The following is a 20,460-nucleotide window of genomic DNA, read 5'->3' as shown; positions in this document are numbered from 1 at the left end:
ATATTCGGTTGCTCTTAGTTTTTAGTTCGAAGAATCTAATGTTAAGGTCTTTATTCAGTGCGACTCCTTTTTCCTGCTGTGTGTAGATCTGAGCTCTTCTTTTCTTCTGGGAGAGTAACCCTCGGTTATTATTGCCTAGGCTGTCAACAGAGAGGACCAGATCGAGCTCTGCTGAATGCTCAGCGGTCATTGCGGCGTTTTTCGAGTGCTTACGGTTTATAATGCAGCAGAACCTAGGTGAGGAGGAGATGGTGCAGATGCTCATCGGTGAGCAGGTACGTTTGCACGCCATCCATGCTGTGCACATAGATAGAACTCACCGGGTCCTCCTCACCCTTTGGCAGTTAGCCTCCCAAAGGATTTCACTTTGAAATTTACAAATTGAATAGTACATTTCTGACTGTATAAATAACAATTCTGTACTGTCAGTTGTTATCGTAATACCCATATACTAATTTACCACATTCTGTCTCTGGATTTAAATCCCTGACTTCTTTAGAAAGAGACAGTGCAAAACAGAAGTGGCTTGGTGCTTTTGGCGATGTGTAGTGAGGTTTCAGTTATTCAGTAATAATACTCTTGTTATTTCTAAAGTGCTCATACGCATTTACGCCTTTATGAATTTGACTCTGAGATCCGTGAGAGAGCAGGCTCTATAATTATAGAAGCCTGTATATTTGATATTATCTTAGATATATTCTCTCTCTCTCTCTCTCTCTCTCTCTCTCTCTCTCTCTCTGGTTTTTCGAGACAGAGTTTCTTTGTGTAGCCTTGGCTGCCCTGGAACTAGCGCTATAGTCCAGGCTGGCCTTGGACTCAGAGTTCAGCCTGCCTCTGCTGTGCTGGGATTAAAGGTATGTGCCACCACTGTCCAGCTGTCTCTCACTCTGTCCGAGATTTTGTGGGTACTTGTGGGGTGTGAGTATAGGCACCTGATGGTCTAGATGAAGGATTCGGGTCCCCTGGAGCTGGAGTTAGAGGTGGTTGTGAAGTAGCTGTAATTGGTGCTGGGAACTGAACTCCAGTCATCTACAAAAGCAGTACATACTTTTAGCTACTGAGCCATCTCTAGCTCCATTACCATCTCTTATCTGTCTGCCTGCCTGCCTTTTTTCCTTCCTTCCCCCCTCTCCCTCCCTGCCTCCTTCACTTCCTTCCTTCCTTCTCTCTCCGGGTTTTGAGAGGGTTTCTCTGTCGTCCTGTCAGTCCTGGAGCTCTGTAGAGCAGTCTGTCTGTCAGTCCTGGAGCTCTGTCGAGCAGCCTGGTTCCATCTCTCGCCTTTCTAATTCAGGAAAGATATTATAAGTCTTTGCTGCCTAAGTGCTCCAATTATTTTTCACATGATTTATGGTTTATTATTTATACAAGGTCTCATGTAGCCCAGCCTAGCCATCAGCTTCCTGTGTAGCCAAACTATATATGTTAAGGAAGCCGAGTGATTCCACTTCCCAAGGCTAGAATTACAGGCATACACCACTTCATCTGCTTCTAATCTTGTATGTTTTTTGTATCTTTTAATTAAGTGAGGAAAATGCAAAACCTGATCTTAGAAAATACAAAGAAAACTGGATTGTGAATTATGGTTGAGTATATCATAAAATTGAGGTGGAATAGAGTGAAAGTGTCAAATTTTTTGAATGAGTGGAAAATAGTTACAGTTTTCAGATGTATGAGGGGAAAAAGTTATTACCAAATAGGAGGAGAGAGAGAAAGTGTGTATGTGTGCGTTCGTGTTTAAGTGTGTGTGAATGCCAGAGGATGACTTCTTGTGTCATTTCTCAGGACTCCACTCCTTTTGCTTTTTGAAGAAGGCTTGAAATGCACAGATTTGTGTGCTGCCAGTGAACCCAAGGATCTGGTCTGATTGGGTTTTTTTTTTTTTTTTCCTTTAACATAGATTTTGGGGATTGAACTGAGGTCTACATCCTTGCTTGGCATGCACGTTACAGCCTGAGTCATCTCCCAGGTCCTCAAATAGGATACTTTATAGTGCTTTAACCTTGTTTAAACTCTCTTGAAAACAAAATTAAAAGTTTGTACCTTCTCTTTCAGTTGATCCCATTTATTGATATAGTTCTCAAAGACTCAGGACTGCAACACGGGCCGCTGTTTAACCATTTAGCAGACACGTTGAGTTCTTGGGAAGCCAAAGCAGATGTAGAACAAGACGCCGAAACTGTTTACAACCTGGAGAAGGTTCTGCTAAGTTTCTGGGAAAGGCTGTCAGAGATCTGCATTGAGAAGATCAGTGAGCCAGAAGCAGACGTGAAGTCTGTTTTGGGTGTATCTAACCTAGTAGGGATCCTTCAGAAACCAGAGAGCTCACTGAAATCAAACAGAAAGAGGAATGGCAAGGTCAGGTTTGTCATCGATACACCTGAAGCTCCTAAGGGGAGTGAAAAATGTGTGTCTTCAGAAGGAGAGAACAGCGAAGGCTCTGAAGGAGGAGGGACTGGGTCCTCTCTCAGTTACAAATCTTCAGACGTAGTATCTCCTCTAAGGAAAAAACCTCTGGAAGACTTAGTCTGTAAACTTGCAGAGGTGAGCATTAGCTTTGTCAATGAGCAGAAGTCAGAGCAACACCTGCAGTTTCTCTCCACGCTGCTTGATTCCTTCTCCTCAGGCCAGGTGTTTAAAATTCTCCTTGGTGACAAACAGAAGAATATTGTCAAAGCCAAACCTCTGGAAATAACCAAACTTGCAGAAAAGAACCCTGCAGTTCAGTTCTTATATCATAAATTGATAGGCTGGCTAAATGACAGCCAGAAGGAAGACGGGGGCTTCCTGGTGGACATCTTGTATAGTGCTCTCCGATGCTGTGACAGTGACGTGGAGAGGAAGGAAGTCTTGGATGATCTAACTCAGGTATGACTCACCTAAGGTTTCAAACGTTTTTAGGATGGGCGATAAGGATGAGCATGCAGCTGTAGTGTTCCTGGCTGGGCTCTGAGCGTCAGTCTGAAGACAGCATGCTCTCCCTGCTAGCTGGCCTGCCACACTGAGGCAGCTTGTTTTGGATGTGGGGAGCTTCAGTCATGTTTTCAAAGCTTGTGCATTTGTCCTGTAACTTTGTAACTTTGTCTTTTTCAGGAGGACCTGAAGTGGAGCTCTCTTCTTCGGGTCATTGAAAAGGTATTTTAAACCCCCATCCCATCCCCTTTCTTTCTTTTTCTATTTCTGTGTGCAGATATAGAAATTAAAACCACAGTCCTACTCTCATGCTGACTGTAGTGGTGTTTGAGAGAGCACATTCTGACTGTTGTCAATTCTAATGAGAAACGGATCTGAAAAGGCCAGTTGGTTTCTTAGCTGATGATGCAGCATTGAGTGCAGTACAGTATTCTAAAGGGCTGTGAGGTTTCTTCTGCTCTCCGTGGTCTAAAGTTAAGCAAGCGATTCTAGCTCTGACTGCACACATCTGCACACGCCCTTTTTCCTGTCTGGAGGGCTGTGCAGGATGCGAGAATGTTTCAGCCTTGTGCAGTTTACCACTTGATTACATAAGAAAACTGATAATAAAGGAACCAGATGAAGTCAAAGGATGCAATTCAGAAAAATTTAAAAAGGCCTTAGTATTCTTTTCTTTTTGCTTTTTTTTTTTTTTTTTCTTTCTTTTTCGGATCTGGGGACCGAACCCAGGGCCTTGTGCTTGCTAGGCAAGCGCTCTACCACTGAGCTAAATCCCCAACCCCTAGTATTCTTTTCTAATGGTGATTTTTAAATGGCATAACTAAATTCTCAACTGTAGATGTTTTTGATGAACTTAAAAAGACCTCCTCCTAGAGTGTATTTTACTGATATTTCTATTTCACCTGAATTTGTGTTTTTCTTGTGCTTTTTTTTTTTTTAAAGTGGTAGTCATAAATACAAGACAAAATCAGTTATCCTAGTAATTTCTTTCCTTTTTTTCCTCTTTGCTCTACTGGGGATTGAACCTAGAGCCTCTGACATGCTTAGCAAGCCTCTGTCACTGAGCTATGCTTCAGTCCCATTGTATGTCTAGTAGACATCAGAGGTGATCAAGTATACTCACACTGTTGCTTAATTTTACAAACTTTTTTTATTTTGCGAAAGTACATTATGGTTGTTAGGGAAGCTCAAAGGTAGAGCACTTGCCAAGTGTGTTTGGAGTCCCAGGTTTGATTTGTACCAGTACAAAAAATGAAAAGTTAAGTAGACGAACTCCTTTCACTTGTGTTTATAGAATGCCCAGTTTCACCAGTTGGTTTACCTTTTACAAAATGTAAGTGTGGACTGGTTTTTTTTTTTTAACTGTTTACTGAGAATTATAGCTTCCAGGCACACAGTTTCTTTGGTTCGATCAGTATTCTGTAAGCAAGCTCTATGAAGAGCTCGAGGGGCTGCTTGAGAAGCCTTGAGTCAGAACAGGGAGAGTCAACCATAAAGACTCACTGGGTAATGGTGCCTGCTGAGCCTTGCGGCCTGAGCTCGAGCCCAGTGACTCACATGGTTGAGGAAAGAACAAACTCTTGCAGTTTGTCCTGTGATCTTCGTACTTGAGCCGTAGGTCCTGTCTACACACATACAATAAGTAAGCATGTCTCACACATGCATTCACACATTGATGCGTGCGCACACACACACACACACACACACACACACACACACACACACACACACACACACTCTACAAATGTAATTTTTTAAAAGTAAGAAAAGAAAGAATAAATGTATAACTACCCACTTGATGTCAACTGTATCAGCCTGGTCATCTAGGACTTATGTCTGTTTAACGTCTTCCTGACGTAGTGTTTGTAAGGTTCCAGTTCTCTGGGCTCCTGACACTTCTGACTGTCCTGGCTTCTTACAGCTGCAAAGAGTCTTTCGCTAGCTGCGCTGAAGCACTGCAACTCTCATGTTCATGTCTTACTAACTTGAGGGTCATTTTACTCTACCAGGAGGGAAATCTGAAAATTAAACCTGTTGGTTTATAAGTTATGAAGTGGGCCCCAGTTGGTTGAGAGACGTCAGAGATTGTAAGGCTAGCTTAATGATAAGGCTTAGATTGAAATTCTAGCTCTGATTGTCTATACTTTTTTAATATAAAGATAAGCAGTTTTTAGTCACTACCCAACGTGCACTTGGGTTTTCTTTTTTTCCAGGCTTTGAAATGAACCAAGTTGCAAATCCTTTCTTCTCAACCTTTAAAGCAAAAGAAGCCCTGGGAACATGGATCAGCATGGTTTTGGGGGTGGATTTACAAGTTTTTCTCTCTCACTTCCCCACTCAACAAAAATAAAAAAGTTACATTAGATACTTGGCCTTAGGTACTCTGTTTCAGAGACTCTGGGGAAGTAAACCCCACTGTTAATATCGAAGAAGTAGCTGGCCATTATTATTAATTGTTCCTTAATATCAGAAAAAATTAATGAACAAAAATGTACCATTAAGAGGCCATTTATTTATAAACTATCTTCAGAGTTCACTCATTGTTCATTGAACATATCTTCAGGATTGGTAGCAGGCATCAAAGAAGTTCAAAACAGTTTTTGTTAGCAGGGAACTCAGTCTTATTGGAAAGACAAGACACACACAGAGATGAAACATTTGTATAATAGTACTTTCTAGTAAGTGCTTTAGACAGTCAGAGACAAGTAGTTGGCTTGGGCAGAGAGAAGAAAGTCTATCTTGGACTAGAACGGATGGGGTGATCTTGAAAACCAGGTGGGATTGTATGGGTTTTGATATGTGGGGATCTGTGTGGTTGGGGTAATGTAACAAAGCTGGGGAGTGATGTCACTAGGGTCACTGAGGACAGGAAGACAGCAGAGAGAGAGCCAGGACCAGGGGAGGGAAGGGAGCTAGTAGCATTCGCATACTAATCCAGACACATCTTTTGATCTGGCTTCTAATCTTTAGTTTTATGGTTTTTAGGCATGTTCTAGTTCAGACAAACATGCTTTAGTAACTCCTTGGCTAAAAGGCAGTATTCTTGGAGAGAAATTGGTTGCCTTGGCAGACTGTCTTTGTGGTAAAGACTTGGAATCCACAATATCTTCCGAATGTCACTCTTCCGAACAGTGGACTCTGCTAAGACTGGCACTGTCTCAGCACCTTAAAAACGGTAGGGATACAACTTGGCTTTCTAGCAGGGTTGATAATCCTTTCTACCTCCTAGGGGGATTCCATACTTTTAATTTGAATATTGTTGGTAGAGATAAGACATGTTTTCTCAAATACCTTATATTTGTTATAAATACTGTGTTTGTTACATGGTATTACTCAAGGTATATAATGTTATTCATTTTGATTTCTAATTCTTTGAAATAATAACCACTGTTGAATTTTATAGTCCATGGCTGGGTTTTACTCAAAGTTTGCTTTTTAAAGCTTGAGGGCTATCACATGTTAGAGGCATGTTGACTTTCTAGATGTTTTTGCTGTTTAATATAATCACATTTTCTGGTTTTTGTTTTTGTTTTATTTGTAGATTACTTGATTGGAGAAGTGTACGTTGCAAGAATTATTGTTAAACTTCATGAAACTTTATCCAAAACCAAGGACTTCTCAGAGGCAGCAGACAGTGACTCTTCAGTGTCTTTTGTCTGTGATGTGATCCATAGCTTCTTCAGCTCAGCAGGAGGAGGCTTGCTAACGCCCGCATCCGAAGACTTGTTGTTAACTCTCTTTCAGTTATGCGCCCAGAGCAAAGAACGAACACACTTGCCAGGTAAGAGCCTACTGCTCAAGTATTTGGTTGGGAATCTCCGGCTCTGACCTTCATAGTGTAAGTGCCCGGGCTTTTTTACTTGGATCGTCATGTGTTTGTCAGTTTAAAGAACCTTGAGAAAATATTACTGTCATATTTTTAGCTAAAAATAAATATAACCCAGCTAAAAATAAATATGTAGATGATATTTCTACTGTGCATGTTGATATCGAGGCAAACAGTTTGCGAGGGGCCATACTAGAGTCTGAGCCTCTTCTCTCTGGAGCACTGACAGGACACTTCATTTCTGTTAGGATTACACGTATTTGTTTGGTGTGGCCCTTTGTTGTCCACCGTGAACTGTGGAGGTCAGAGGACAGCGAGGAGGTTGTCCTTGCCTTCTACCCCATGGGTGTCGGTAGAACCCTCAGGTTCTTAGGCTTAGGGCCAGTGGAGAGCTCTGCCTGCCTCTGCCTCTCTAGTGCCCAGATTAACGCTGTGCACTACTATGCCTGCTGTACCCCATTTCTCAATGACTCTATTTCCTTACTTATAAAAGGATAAGACTACTAAGATAGAATCTCTTATTATAAAATGTGTTTAGTCTTGATTATGAAAAATGAAATTGAAATTGCCTTGTAAGGACTAAGATTTTGCTCTCTGTATTCAAGTTTATCTGAGAAAGGGTCGGAACAAAAAACAAATATTGATGAGGCCTTAATCCCAGCACCTGGGAGGCTCAGACTGGAGAGTCTCCATGAGTTTGAAGCCAACCTGGTTCACATAGTGAGGTCCAGGCCAGCAAGGGTTTCCCAGGGAGACCCTGTCACAGAAATGAACAACTACTAAGAATGCCACTGCTGGGTAGCTCTCTTCCCTATCCTTTCTAACTTTTCTGTTGGAAAAGATAACCTGTGACAGGACACCTACTTTCAGTAAGGAAATTCAGACTAGGGAACATAGCTACCTTATCATTTTGCAGTATTATGGTACAGGCTAGCTTGCATTATTCTCTGAATATGACAGTTAATTTCTTTTGGTGATAAGTTTCATTTTATATTTTGTTTTAAAATTAAAACATGTTAAAGATCTCAGATCTACAGCAAATTTGTTTCCAATGTTTTATTCTAAAAATAGTTTATTCGGTGAGATTACAAATTATTGCTAATACCTTGGTTTTTAGATTTTCTGATCTGTAAACTGAAGAATACTTTGCTTTCTGGTGTAAATTTATTGGTCCATCAAACTGCAAGTACATATGAGCAGAGCACCTTTCTACGTTTGTCTGTTCTATGGCTGAAGGACCAGGTTCAGTCTTCAGTTTTGGATAACGAGAGGTAACGTTTTGTGCACAGTTGCACGGTGTCTTTTGTACTGTCTCCTTCTGGCTATGGGCGTGTATGCCCATACTCTTAGCCCTCAGGCGGATCACAGATTTGAGGTCATTCTGGACTATAGAGTGAGAATCTGGTCTTAAAGAAGAAGAAAAAGTTCATGATTAGTGAGTTCTAATCTGTTTAAGACCTTTACAAAACTAGACCGTCCAGATTTTTTTTTTAAGAAATTGTCTTAACATTATTCATTTAAGTTGTCAATAGAGCAGTTATTTACCTGCTACACTATCTGTAGTCAGTAGCATGTTGTGATATTATTCTGTGTTAAATATTTTGGATTGTTAACTGTGATCTTTAATGGCCACCATACTTACCAATTGTACTTGGTTGTTTATTTTTAAGATAATGGGTTATAAGAACATTTACATAGCTGTCCATATAATGAACTTGAAAACAATGTATGTAGTGTCTTTGGGGTTAGGTAAAATAATACTCATCCTCGTATCATTCAGGAAGGTAGTCGTGTTTCAGACATTCTGTATCTGAAAACAGGCATCTACTCCATCCTGAGATAGAAGCATCACCTATTCTCACATCATAAATGTGAGATTGAACCCTAGTTCTGAGTTTCTGTGTCTGAGGTATGGTGGGCAGTAGGAAAGATCTCGTCCCTTTGTCTTTCTGTGCTCAAGTGTGCTCTTTCTCTAGTTGGGTGTTTAGTGAGTACTAGCTTGTTAAACTGCTTGTACCCTAACTACAGCACTTCCTTGCATTGGTTTCAGTCTTCAGGTCCTCTTGTCTGCTGTTGGAGACTTGCTGAGTACTCTTGTAGAGAGTGAGGACACTTCTCTTCTTGGAGTCTATATTGGAAGTGTAATGCCCAGTGACAGCGAGTGGGAAAAGATGAGGCAGTCTCTTCCTGTTCAGGTGTGTTGAATGCTGCAGTATGGATCTCATTCTGAATTGCTGGTCCGTTCAGCTGTCAGTCTTTTTATCCTGGAGTAGAAAGGATAGTTAAGAGGATTTCGTGCATTGCTCTTATGTCTCTGAACATTAATAACAGTTTTAGTGAGAATATGCCTTTTGATACTGGTATCAGCCTCATGTAAAGAGGAATAAGGTCTTGTTCTCTTAGGGAATCCTAAAGAAATGTGCATGCTGTTGACTGCGCCAATACAAACCAAGCTTGTGAACTACTGCACTTTTATGTAGACTTCATAGTCTAGCCTCATGTGAACAAAAGACACTGGATGAAGAGTGAACAGAAATTGGACATCTATAGATGAGCAATTTAGAATATCTAATGAATTTGCATTAATTTAATGTATTCTATTTACAGTGGTTACACAGACCTCTTTTAGAGGGAAGGCTGAGTTTAAATTATGAATGCTTCAAGACTGACTTTAAGGATCAAGATACAAAGACTCTTCCCAACCATTTGTGCACTTCATCATTATTGAGCAAAATGATCTTAATTGCACAGAAAAAGGAAATAGTCCTAGAAAACGATGTCCTTGAGAAAATATGTAAGTATCTGTGAAGGTTCAGGTAGACACTCTAGGATCTAGTTCAGTGTTCAGCATAATTTGAATTTTATTTAAACTATTTATTTTATTCAAGCTGGCACAACATCAGAGTAAGGAGATGCTGGGTCCCATGCCCTGAAGAAAGTAGGAGTGATGTCAGGATTGTGAAGGTTCTCTTGGGTTGGGTGTTGAACATATGAATCATTACACACATGGCTCTCATTATTTTACTGCCAAGTAAGGACTCAAATGTTTACTCTCAAGATTTAGGCCTCAGCTTATTTCCCCATTCATTCGTATGTATGTATGTCCTGTACACAGTAGTATTCATTTGAGAACTACATGCATTTACATGCATTTGAGAGAATAGTTGTTCTATGAAAGAAAGGTGAAATTTCATTTGACTACTGAATGACATTTAATTTACATTGCTATCTCTGTCCAAACAGAAGATTAGAAGTTGGTGATTCGTCCTTGTTGTGTTAAGCTGTTGTGTTATTTGTTTGTGTGCGTGTAGGTACTCCTGGAAGCCAGGAGACCATTTCCGACTGCCATGGAAGCTAGTGTTACAGGCGGTTTTGAGTGGGTTGACATGGCTGCTGGAGCTGACCCAGGCCTGGTGATGGAGGTGCAGCAGTCGCCTTTAACCAGTGAGCCGTCTCTCCAGCCCCTTTCCCCACCTTTTTTTTTTTTTTTTGAGACAAAATCTCAGCCTGCCTTAATGTAATCATTGTCATTTTTCTCAATGATTGATTGATTTTTTTGAGATAGGGTATCAGCGTATAGCTGTAGCTACTCTGGAGCTTGCTGTGTAGACCAGGCTGGACTCAGACTCAGAGAGATGGACTTGCCTGTGTTCCAAATTGTTGATAGTACAGGACTGAGCTACTATTTCTAGATAAGGGATACTTAGTCTCCTTTTCAGCTCTCAGTTAAATACAGTAATTGTTTTTGCTATTTAATGAGTGTTTGTTACCCACATGTGATTTTATAAAGGTTTTGACTATCTCCAGGCTAGAAGAAACCTGTGATTGGGACGTTTGTGCTAGATTCTTGGTCCTTTTATCCCGACAGCCCTCAGAGATTTCATGCAGGGCACTCTGTTACTGAAGACATGGTTACTTTTCGTTTGTTGGTTTGAGACAGGGTCTTACTATGTGCCCTGGCTGGCCTGACAGAGGGCTTCTGTGCTCCCCTCAAGTGCTGAGATCAAAGGTGTGCTGCCACACCCCCGTGTTTGTAGGGTACGTTGGTTCCTGGTTTTGATGAATTTGCATGAAGCTCTTGTCTAAGGTCGTGGAACCTCTTAGGCTCCCCTTCGCCCCCTGTGTTTTTGTTTTTTAAGATTTATTTTTATTCTTAAATATGTGTGTGCTATAGGTAGGTACATGTGAATGCACATGCCCTCAGGCCAAAGAAGTTGGATCTTTGGAGTTTGGGCTATAGATGGCTGTGAGCTATCTGACATGGGTGCTGGGAACCAAACATGGCAAGTTCTCTTAACTGCTGAACTATCTCTCTTGCCCTTCTTTTTTTTTTTTTTTTTTTTTGTAGACCATCCTGACTTTGAACTCACTGAGATCTGCCTGCCTCTTCCTCCTGAGGAATCAATCCCGTCAGTCCTGGCAAATTGTAGGTGTGCTTTATGTCCACTTTTGGCCCAGTTTCTTTTACCTTTTATAACTTGATGGGAACACTACAGTAATAGCTGGCTGTTTTTTAATGACTAGTAAGTTCAGAAGAGGAGTGGTATTTGTTTTGATATGGGGCCTCATTAAGTTACCATATTGGTTTCTAATATGAGGTGGGAGACACCTCGGGCTCTCTGGTGCTTGGGACTATAGTATAGGTACATGACCCTACATCCCGGACTTAGGGTTAGGGTTAGGATACTGTTTTATGACAGACAGCTGTTGTCACTTTCTTTATTCTTTCAAATCTCAAAGCAATTGGAAAACCAGCTGACAGCTGTTTTTATGAGTGAATACAGCTGTTAGAATTGGGTGGACTGGTGAAAGTACTTCAAGGGCTAGCCACCATGTCTTCTGTAGCCCGAGAATCTACATGGCTGTGTTTTATAGCAAGCAGAAGTAAAAGAAGAAGTAACAAATACCTGATGGGAGTAGCAGACAGTTAGCAAAATGTCATCACACTGAGCATTCACAGCATCCAGAGAGTAAACAAAGGCAACATCTTCAAATGAGCTTACAAATACTTAGCAGAAATCAACTGGGGAAACCCAATTGAGGTGTTTGAGCCTTGGGCAGAACAGTGTCTCCCCAACAAGGCCTGCATAGAAAAGAATGAATAGCATCAAATAACATCATCAAAGCAGGCACATAAAGTCAATATCCACTATCAACTCAAGGAGAGACCTGGGGAGGGTCTTCTTGATCCTCCATGGATGAGCAGCTACTGTCCTGTTCCCACTGCGGGCATTTTAGGGTGTGGGACAAGGACAAAGAGTAATTGTGTTGTGGAAGCAGATTGCTTTCTCCTCGCCCTCACCGCCATGTTTTCAGCACCCTCCACTGCTCACCTGCTTTCTCCTTGATAGAGTTAGAAAGCCAGCTTGGCCCAGGACAGGAGTTTTGGAGGAGACAAGGGAGAGCCTGAGACTCAGCTTTCCACAAGCGTAGCTGACAGTTGGGTCAGCACAGGGTCTGTACGCTGGGCTTTAATAACCGACTTGTGTCCATTCTGTTAGGTGCGGAGCTGCTGTATTCACTGCAGTGGTGTGAAGAACTCGACAATCCGCCATCTTTTCTAAGTGGATTTTGTGAAATGCTTCAAAAAATGAATATAACTTACAGCAACTTGTCTGTACTTGGTAATACTTCTAGCCTCTTGCAGCTTTTATTTGACAGGTCAGATTCCCTTTCAATTTGTTTTTAAATTGGCTTTCCCTTCTATAAGATGTAAGCCCCATTTGTGCTTTTGTTTAATCAGAGCATTGATCTAAATCCCTTTTAATAATAGTGTCTTAGTTTGGGTTTTATTGCTGTGAAGAGACACTGTGACCAAGACAGATCTTCTAGAGGAAAACATTGGGGCTGACTTACAGTTTCAGAGGGCGGGTTAGGCTACAGTTCTCACAGCAAGAAGCAGGACAGCGTGCACGCACACTTGGTGCTGGAGAGGAGTTGAGAGTTCTACACCTTGATCCAAAGCCAGTAGAAGGAGACTGTATAACACTGGGCACAGCTTGAGCATAGGCGACCTTAAAGCCTGCCTCCACAGTGACACACTTCCTCCAACAAGGCCACACCTCCTAATAGTGCCGCTCCCTATGGGCCGAGCATTCAAACACATGAGTCTATGGGGGATGAAGACATTGTTTTAATTTGTTACATGTGACTGATCTTCCCATTGCTTTCAAATTAAATCTGTACTTTCATTGTACCTGTAACTTAGATGTTTCTTAATGTTGTAGCTATGAGTTTCTCTTCCAGATGAGGAAAATGGATTATACAAAATGGGAAGGGGAGAGGGAGAGCTAGCAGCCTCCCTCTGCATTTAATAATGCTTCTTTGTCTTTCACTGAGACTCAGTTATTCTCTGTGAGACAGCCTTTTCCCAGATGTGGCTTCTGGTCTTCAATTTAGGTGTTTAAGGGCATCTCTCCTGTTGGATCTTGAGGTACTTTGCTATTGCCTGGGAGTGAGAGCTCAGTTCCCATTGTCCTTAACTCCCAGTCCTTTGGGTAATTAGTGGCAGTTGAGTTTGAAGTTTTTAGATGACTTCGTGACCCAGATTTATTTAACTTTCTAGAAGGAATCTGGATAATCAGTGTTTTAAAATCTTAACAATTTTCAGAATGATCGATCCAATCTATATCTATATATCTGTATTTAACACTCATTTTTGCCTCTTCTTTTAGATCTAGAAAAAATGGCACACTTTGGTCTCTTATTATTGCTAAATTGATCCTTTCCCGAAGTATTTCATCTGATGAAGTAAAACCATATTATAAGAGAAAAGAAAGGTATTCGTAATTATGTTTCCACTTGTCAGTTTACCATTATAGTGGGTTACTTTGGCCGTCTGTGGTCAGCAAACAGTATAGTGATCAGAGAAGCAAGGTTTGGGAATGAGGGGATTGAATTAAGGGAGATGAGAACTAAAGACTGAACAGACTTGAATGGCTTTGATTGGAGACATGTTTGTTGTGTTATGAGACAGGGTCTCACTATGCTGCCCCGGTTCATCTGAAGCTCATTTTGTAGACTAGGCTGACCTGCCTCAACTGCTTGAGTGCTGGAATTAACAAGGTTGTTTTTGTTGTTGTTGTTGCTTTTGTTTCTCTCTCTCTCTCTCTCTCTCTCTCTCTCTCTCTCTCTCTTGATTGAAGCATTTCTAACTTGATGCTTCCTGAAATTTTATGCTTCTTTCAGAAAAAAACAAAGTATAAGCCTAATTTTCTCAGAACTAGATTCCTTTGGTAGGGAGCTAGAGAGATGACTCCATAGTTAAGAGCAAGCCCTTGTTGCTTTTTCAGAGGACCTGGATTGAGTTCCCAGCACCCACGTGATGGCTCACAACCACCTGTAACTCCAGATCCAGAGGATCTGACACCCACTTCTGGTCTCTGGAGGCACCAGGCATGCAAGTGGTGCACAAAGACAATTGAGCAAAATACTAGTACACATAAAATAAAATAAAACTGATAGGAAAACTTTGTTTTTAACATAGCACCTTATTTGTTGCATGAAATGGAAAAAGTTGCTCCTCTTTTTTCTTTTTGTTAATAGCTCCCTTGTTGGCCTCCTTTCCATGGCCTCCTGGTCTCACAACCTCTACTCTTTTCCCCAGACTCATTTAACTCTCATTTTAAGTGTTTGCCTACATGGATGTATGTGCACCATGTGTGTGCCCGGTGCCCATGGAGTCCAGAAGAGGGCATTCGGATCTCTTGGAACTAAGATTACAGGTGATTGTTACAGCCATGTGGGTACTGGGAACTGAATTGGGGTCTTCTGTAGGAGCAGTAAATGCTCTAATCCCGTAGGCCATCTCCGTGGCCCCTCCTCTTACCTTGAGTAATGGGCCAGTGTGAAAGTGCATGGCAGAGGACAGTGAATCTGTAAGACAGGCAGACTGGGGCATGCCGGGAAGCTCAGCCTGCTGATCAGTGCTTGGCCAAGACTTACCAACGAGCATTGTGAATTTCTGACTTACATAGAATGCTCTGTGGGCTAACTAGATTTCAGTTTAAATCTTATTTAAAAATTAAGCAATTTTTTAGAGATAGCTTGATTCACTTATAGGAAGTAATAAAAGAAAAAGAAAAAAAAAAAAAAACCCTGACAACATCTTATGATGTGTATGCTTGTTTTACTCATTGGTACCATTCTGCAGAGTGCATTTGGGCTCTTATTTGCTTAAGTTTTTTGATGTTATTCATTGATCCCGTGACTTTGTGAATGCCACACCAACACATCCCACTATTAGGCTGTTTGCAGTCCAGCCCACTGGTATAATAATAAAAGGTAAAAATCATCAGACTCTAGAAAAGGTATAAATGTTCTTTTCAAAAATGAGAAATACGCAGCAAAGATAAAAGCAATAAAATGCAAAATAGAAATGTGGAGTTAGCATCAGTCTGATGGGTCCTCTTCTAGACAAGTATTTATGCACTGAGCTTACACGTTCCTTTTGAATGGTCTGAATAACATCATGTTGTGAAGTAGCCACACTCACAGAATAACTATACACAATGTTTTCTCTCTACGCAGCTTCTTCCCTCTAACAGAAGGTAATTTGCATACCATTCAAAGTCTCTGTCCATTTTTGTCTAAAGAAGAAAAGAAGGAATTTAGTGCTCAGTGTATTCCTGCTTTTTTGGGTTGGACTAAAGAAGACCTTTGCAGTATTAATGGTAGGTTGCTGGGTAATATTCTACATTTTAATTATTTCTTGTGATAAGAGAAGGATTGAGTATGTGCAAGTGTCAGAGTGTCCTGGAGCTCATGTCATTCTGCCTTGTAGTTCTGTTACCTGTCAGGTTGGTAACGCTTCCCATGAATTCCTGTAGGGGCGAGCTTAGCACTTTTGAACAGAAGTGCTAGAGCTGTGAGGAAATTTATATACCTAAGAGTCCCATAATCATATACTTTCCGCCTCTGGCTGATCTTGACATGGTACGGGGGATCTAGGGCCTTCTGCATGCTAGACAAGCTCTCTGCCACTGAGCAGCTCTATCCTCAACCTTCACCTGTGTAGCGTTGTAAAGCTACGTCTCATTTCTCCCTAGTCAACCAATGACTGAACAGGGAAAGGTAAAAGAATAGTTTTGTAGTATTTTAAAGTTTTTGAACTCTGCACTATGTTGGGTCATGTGTTTACTGATTTAATAAGCATCTCCATGCAGTTCCTGTTGGGAAGGGGGAGACAGGGGGGGTGACAGACAGACAAACAGACAAAGACACAAGTCATGTTACGTCCTATTGTAATTGATTGTAGCAGAGCATCATGTACTGCTTTGGGAATGGCAGAAAGGAGTAAGTTTCCATGCTGCCCAGTGTCAGGGCTAATTTCTCAAAAATCCCTCAAGTGCCATGTTGAATGTACATGTTTGAGCATGTATACAGATTAGAGTATACATGTTTGAGCATGTATGTGGATTGGAATGTCCTTGTATGGGGATTGAAATGCACATGTTTGAGCATGTATGCAGATTAGAATATACATGTTTGAGCATGTATGCAAATTAGAGTATACATGTTTGAGCATGTATGCGGTTTGGAAAGAGCATTCCTAGCACACAGAATGAGTGCAGATAGTTCATTAACTGACATTGGGAACAAAGGATGTTGGATAATAAGAGGATGGGTTTTGAAATGGTAGGGTCCTCCAGGAGTGAAGTCAATGAGCTGGTTGGTGTAACTTCACTCGTAGAAGCCATTTTTAAAGGTATTCATTTGGGACTGCTCAAGAAAGATTTTGACTTTCAAAGTAGACTTTGCATTTTATGATCGTATAGTTTACAATTCTTTAAGATTTTCATTTTGTATTTTATTTTGTGAAGTTTGAATATCTTGTAATGTAAAAGTTTACCAGAAAGCATATGTGCTTTTTGAGTGAGTGTATTAATTATATAATTCTATATGTTCTGTTCCTACTTCATTTAACGGTTTACTCTATAGCTGTGTCTTTGTTGTTTGCTTGTTTTTGAAAGGTAAGTACAAAAGGCTTCTGTATACAAAGTAGAAAAGACTCGTAAAGTCCAATGGTGTGTATTCCTGTCCTCTCTTTCCAGTTCCCCATTCGGAACTACGTGCTCAGTGGGCACGGGACACACCTGTGCCCATAGCACTGACGAGCTCTTCTCTTGACTCTTTAGTGTAATGCCTTAGACATGGGTTATTTTTGTTAATTATTTATACACACAGTCTGTGTGCAGCCCAGGTTGGTCTAAATGCCAGCATCCTCCTTCCTCTACCTCTGAAGGGAGCTGGGTTGCAGGCCTGGGCATCACACCAGCCTAAAGCTTTCTTCAAGGAGACTTAGGACCTTGTACAGTACATTTTCAGTTTTCCAAAGTAGACTTGCTTTATAGACATTGTTTACAGTGCATCATCATTCCCACTTTACTTTAGGAGCTTTTGGACATCTTGCCATTTTCAATTCTTGCCTGCAAACCAGAAGTATAGATGACAAACAGCTATTGCATGGTATATTAAAAATTATAACAAGCTGGAGGAAACAGCATGAAGATATTTTTCTCTTCAGTTGGTAGGTGATACTTTATTCCTATATAAAATGTGGGCCCACATCATTTATGCATGCCTGGTTTAAAATGGGGTATTCTCTAATTGAATGTCTTTGCCTTCATCACAGTAATCTATCGGAAGCAAGTCCTGAGGTCCTTGGTTTAAACATAGAAATCATGCGATTCCTTTCCTTGTTTCTGAAGTACTGCTCGTACCCGCTAGCAGAGAGCGAATGGGATTTCATCATGTGCTCCATGTTGGCTTGGTTGGAGGTAAATTAGCCTGACGTGTCATCACTCTGTTGGGTCTTCGCACATACTGTGCGTCTTGACCCTTTATTCTGATTTTAAATCGATTAGTTCCTTTGTGGAGAAGACATGTAAAATACTTTGTTTAAAGAACATTAAAATGCTTCCTAGTTGTTCCTGCACTAGCTGTTGCTGGATAGACCTGAAAAACGATAGTGATTTCATGTGATCTCCAAACTGCATTTAAAATCTTCTCTTCACTTGATTGAACTTAGTCTTTACAACACAGACTTTTCAGGTTAGATTTCATTATGGCACGGTTTGGGTTTTTTGTTATGTTTTTGTTTTTGTCTCTTGGGGTGTAAAGCACACTGCACAGTATGACCAAAGGAATTTATGAAAGATAATGGCATTGAGTGGGGAATTGGTGTTCTTACATGAACCCAAGTAACTAGAAAAACAGTCACCTGTGAGGTAGGTCTGAGATGGACAGCAAAGTCAGTTAGGACTGACGTGGTCCAAGTCTGCTTTTGACTGGTTACCCACTGTGTGAGTTGGCATTTTAGCTCCAATCTCCTTCTGAGTTTTTTTATTTTAAGATAACTTAATGTTCAACTGGTAGAGCTCTGAAGCATGTGTATTTAATGTATTGTACTTGGTGAATGCAAATATTATTCTCTTCCATACTTTACAAGCTTAAAAAGTTCATTTCAGAATAAATTGTTCATTAATAATTGTTAAATTCCTGGTATTTTTGAAAGTTGTTTGATGCAAACATGCATGAATTTTTCCTGAACTATGAACTTCAACAAGCACCTTTTTTCCTCTTTTCCTTCCTCTTCCCCTCCTCTGCCATTCATCTCTGATGGAGAATGATAAAGATCTCTGTCCTGTACTGCTTGTTGTGTGGGGTAGCAGCCTGCTTACCTGTTTTATTTCTCTCTTTTCTGTAGACAGCCAGTGAGAACCAGGCCCTGTACTGTGTTCCGCTGGTACAGCTGTTTGCCTGTGTCAGCTTTGATCTGGCCTGTGACCTCAGTGCCTTTTTTGACTCGATAACTCCAGATACTGTTGACAATCTTCCTGTAAATCTAATCAGTGAGTGGAAAGAATTTTTCTCTAAAGGCATCCACGGTTTGCTATTGCCTCTTTTGGTAAATGCCACAGGTAAGTGCAAAGGGGCATAATAATGGTAATTATTGAAAATGGCTGTTGAAAAATGTAAAATGGGCTTCGTTTCTTAGAGGCGGTCTCTATGCTGCTGCATTGTAGTACAGACACAGCATGACAGGAAAAAAGATGGTTTGGTATTGAGAAACTGCTGCAAGTTAAGATGCTATAATTCAACAGAGGACAGCATTAGAACCCCTCTATACTGCTATGCCTTTTTAAAAAGTGTAATAGAGACCATTATAACAGTTGAGGGTAACAGAAACACAGTTTATTTCCAGTGAGGACTTGTCATGTTTGAATCTAGTTTTCATTTGATCAACCCACTTGTGTTCTCATGAGTAGTGTGTGTTTCTTCATTTCAATACCAGGAGAAAACAAAGACCTGTCTGAAACGTCCTTTCAGAACGCAGTGCTGAAACCCATGTGTGAAACGCTAACATACATCTCTAAGGACCAGCTGCTGAGTCACAAGCTCCCCAAGAGATTGGTTGCCAGCCAGAAAACAAACTTGCCAGAGCACCTCCAGACTTTGCTGAATACTTTGACCCCACTGCTTCTCTTCAGAGCCAGACCTGTGCAAATTGCCGCTTACCACATGCTCTACAAGTGAGACAGCCATAGCTGGATAAGGGTTTACTCTCTAAGCATGATGCACACTTAGTGTTTTTGTTTTGTTTTGATTTAATCCACACAGCCACCTTTCCAGCTCCTAGATTGCATTTTTAATCTTTAAAAAATTAAGTGAGACAGGAGACTGGATTATATATATATCCTATTTATAGAGTGGTTAAAGTTTTGACCATGTCATTTTTGTCCCTTTGTAATTCTTATTTATACAATCTTGTCCATAAGTAATTGTTTTGGAAAGGAATTATTAAGTGTAGACTCACCACAAAGTACGCTTTGTTGGCCTTGAAGCACAAGTGAGCAACAGACAATGGGTTATAAATGCTCTAAAAGCCATGCTCTGCTTTTCAGACTGATGGCTGAATTGCCGCAGCATGACCAGGACAATCTCAAGTCCTATGGAGATGAAGAGGAGGAGCCAGCCTTGTAAGGGTTTTTGGCTTGTTTGCTTTCATTTCACCTTTTGTGAGTGTGTTTGTGTGAGTGCAGTTGTGTGCCATGGTGTGTGTGTGTGTGTGTGTGTAGGTTACAGGACAATCTTAGGGTGTTGGTCCTCGATTTCCATCTTGTCTTGATAGCCTCTTGTTTGCTGCTGCAATTTGCCCTGCTGGCTGACCCTGCCACCCTCTGGCATTCTCCTGTCTCTACCCCCGTCTCGCTCCTGTGTCCACCTGAGGCCAGAGAGGTCTGTCACATCCCTGGAACCGAATTATCGATGCTTGGGAGATGCCACGTGGTGCTGGGGCTGGTGCCTCGGTGCTCGTGACGGCTGAGCAGTCTCCCCTACCCCTGTATTCTCTCCTAAGTACTCCTGGATCATAGTTCAATATGCTGCTGTTAGTCTAAACTCTTTGGCCTTATGGTAGCTGTGGAATAATGAAGCAGTTCAGGTATCTATTGGTCGATCCTTTGTACACACAGCATCAGTGCTGAGGGGCAGGTAAGCAGTTGTTTTTAAGGATCTTATACTCTGACGGCTGCTGGTGGATCTGGAACAGTCGTTAAGGACAGGATAAGAGATGGCCTAAAAAATGGGATTCTTGGGCCAGGGAACTGGATCAGTAGGTAAGAGCCCCTCAGTTGGAATCCCCAGCACTTACATAAAAGCTGTGTGTGGCCAGATGTACAGTTACCCCATACTGGCACCCTGATCTTGCTTTCGTAAGAGTA

General features: G+C 41.1%; 1 protein-coding gene across 2 annotated transcripts in view; it reads left to right on the top strand.

Annotated features, from left to right (window-relative positions):
* Ltn1 (listerin E3 ubiquitin protein ligase 1) overlaps nt 1-20,460 on the top strand; it is a 57,431-nt gene that overhangs the window by 19,706 nt on the left and 17,265 nt on the right. The window contains exons 9-25 of one of the 2 annotated variants that reach the window (XR_015632713.1): nt 140-275; nt 2,053-2,865; nt 3,091-3,132; nt 5,896-6,085; nt 6,452-6,691; nt 7,854-8,007; nt 8,787-8,931; nt 9,344-9,530; nt 12,238-12,397; nt 13,411-13,515; nt 14,343-14,460; nt 15,266-15,408; nt 17,129-17,264; nt 17,370-17,514; nt 18,444-18,657; nt 19,032-19,269; nt 19,642-19,716. Coding sequence is in view for 1 of the 2 variants with exons in the window: in NM_001024235.2 (NP_001019406.2) it covers nt 140-275; nt 2,053-2,865; nt 3,091-3,132; nt 5,896-6,085; nt 6,452-6,691; nt 7,854-8,007; nt 8,787-8,931; nt 9,344-9,530; nt 12,238-12,397; nt 13,411-13,515; nt 15,266-15,408; nt 17,129-17,264; nt 17,370-17,514; nt 18,444-18,657; nt 19,032-19,269; nt 19,642-19,716 (3,123 nt within the window). In the remaining variant the exon portion in view is untranslated. 2 annotated transcript variants of the gene reach the window in all.

This window comes from Rattus norvegicus, chromosome 11 (assembly GCF_021556685.1).
Source record: "Rattus norvegicus strain SHRSP/BbbUtx chromosome 11, alternate assembly SHRSP_T2T, whole genome shotgun sequence".
NCBI classification, from domain to species: domain Eukaryota; kingdom Metazoa; phylum Chordata; class Mammalia; order Rodentia; family Muridae; genus Rattus; species Rattus norvegicus.
This window is presented reverse-complemented; position numbering and strand designations above follow the sequence as displayed.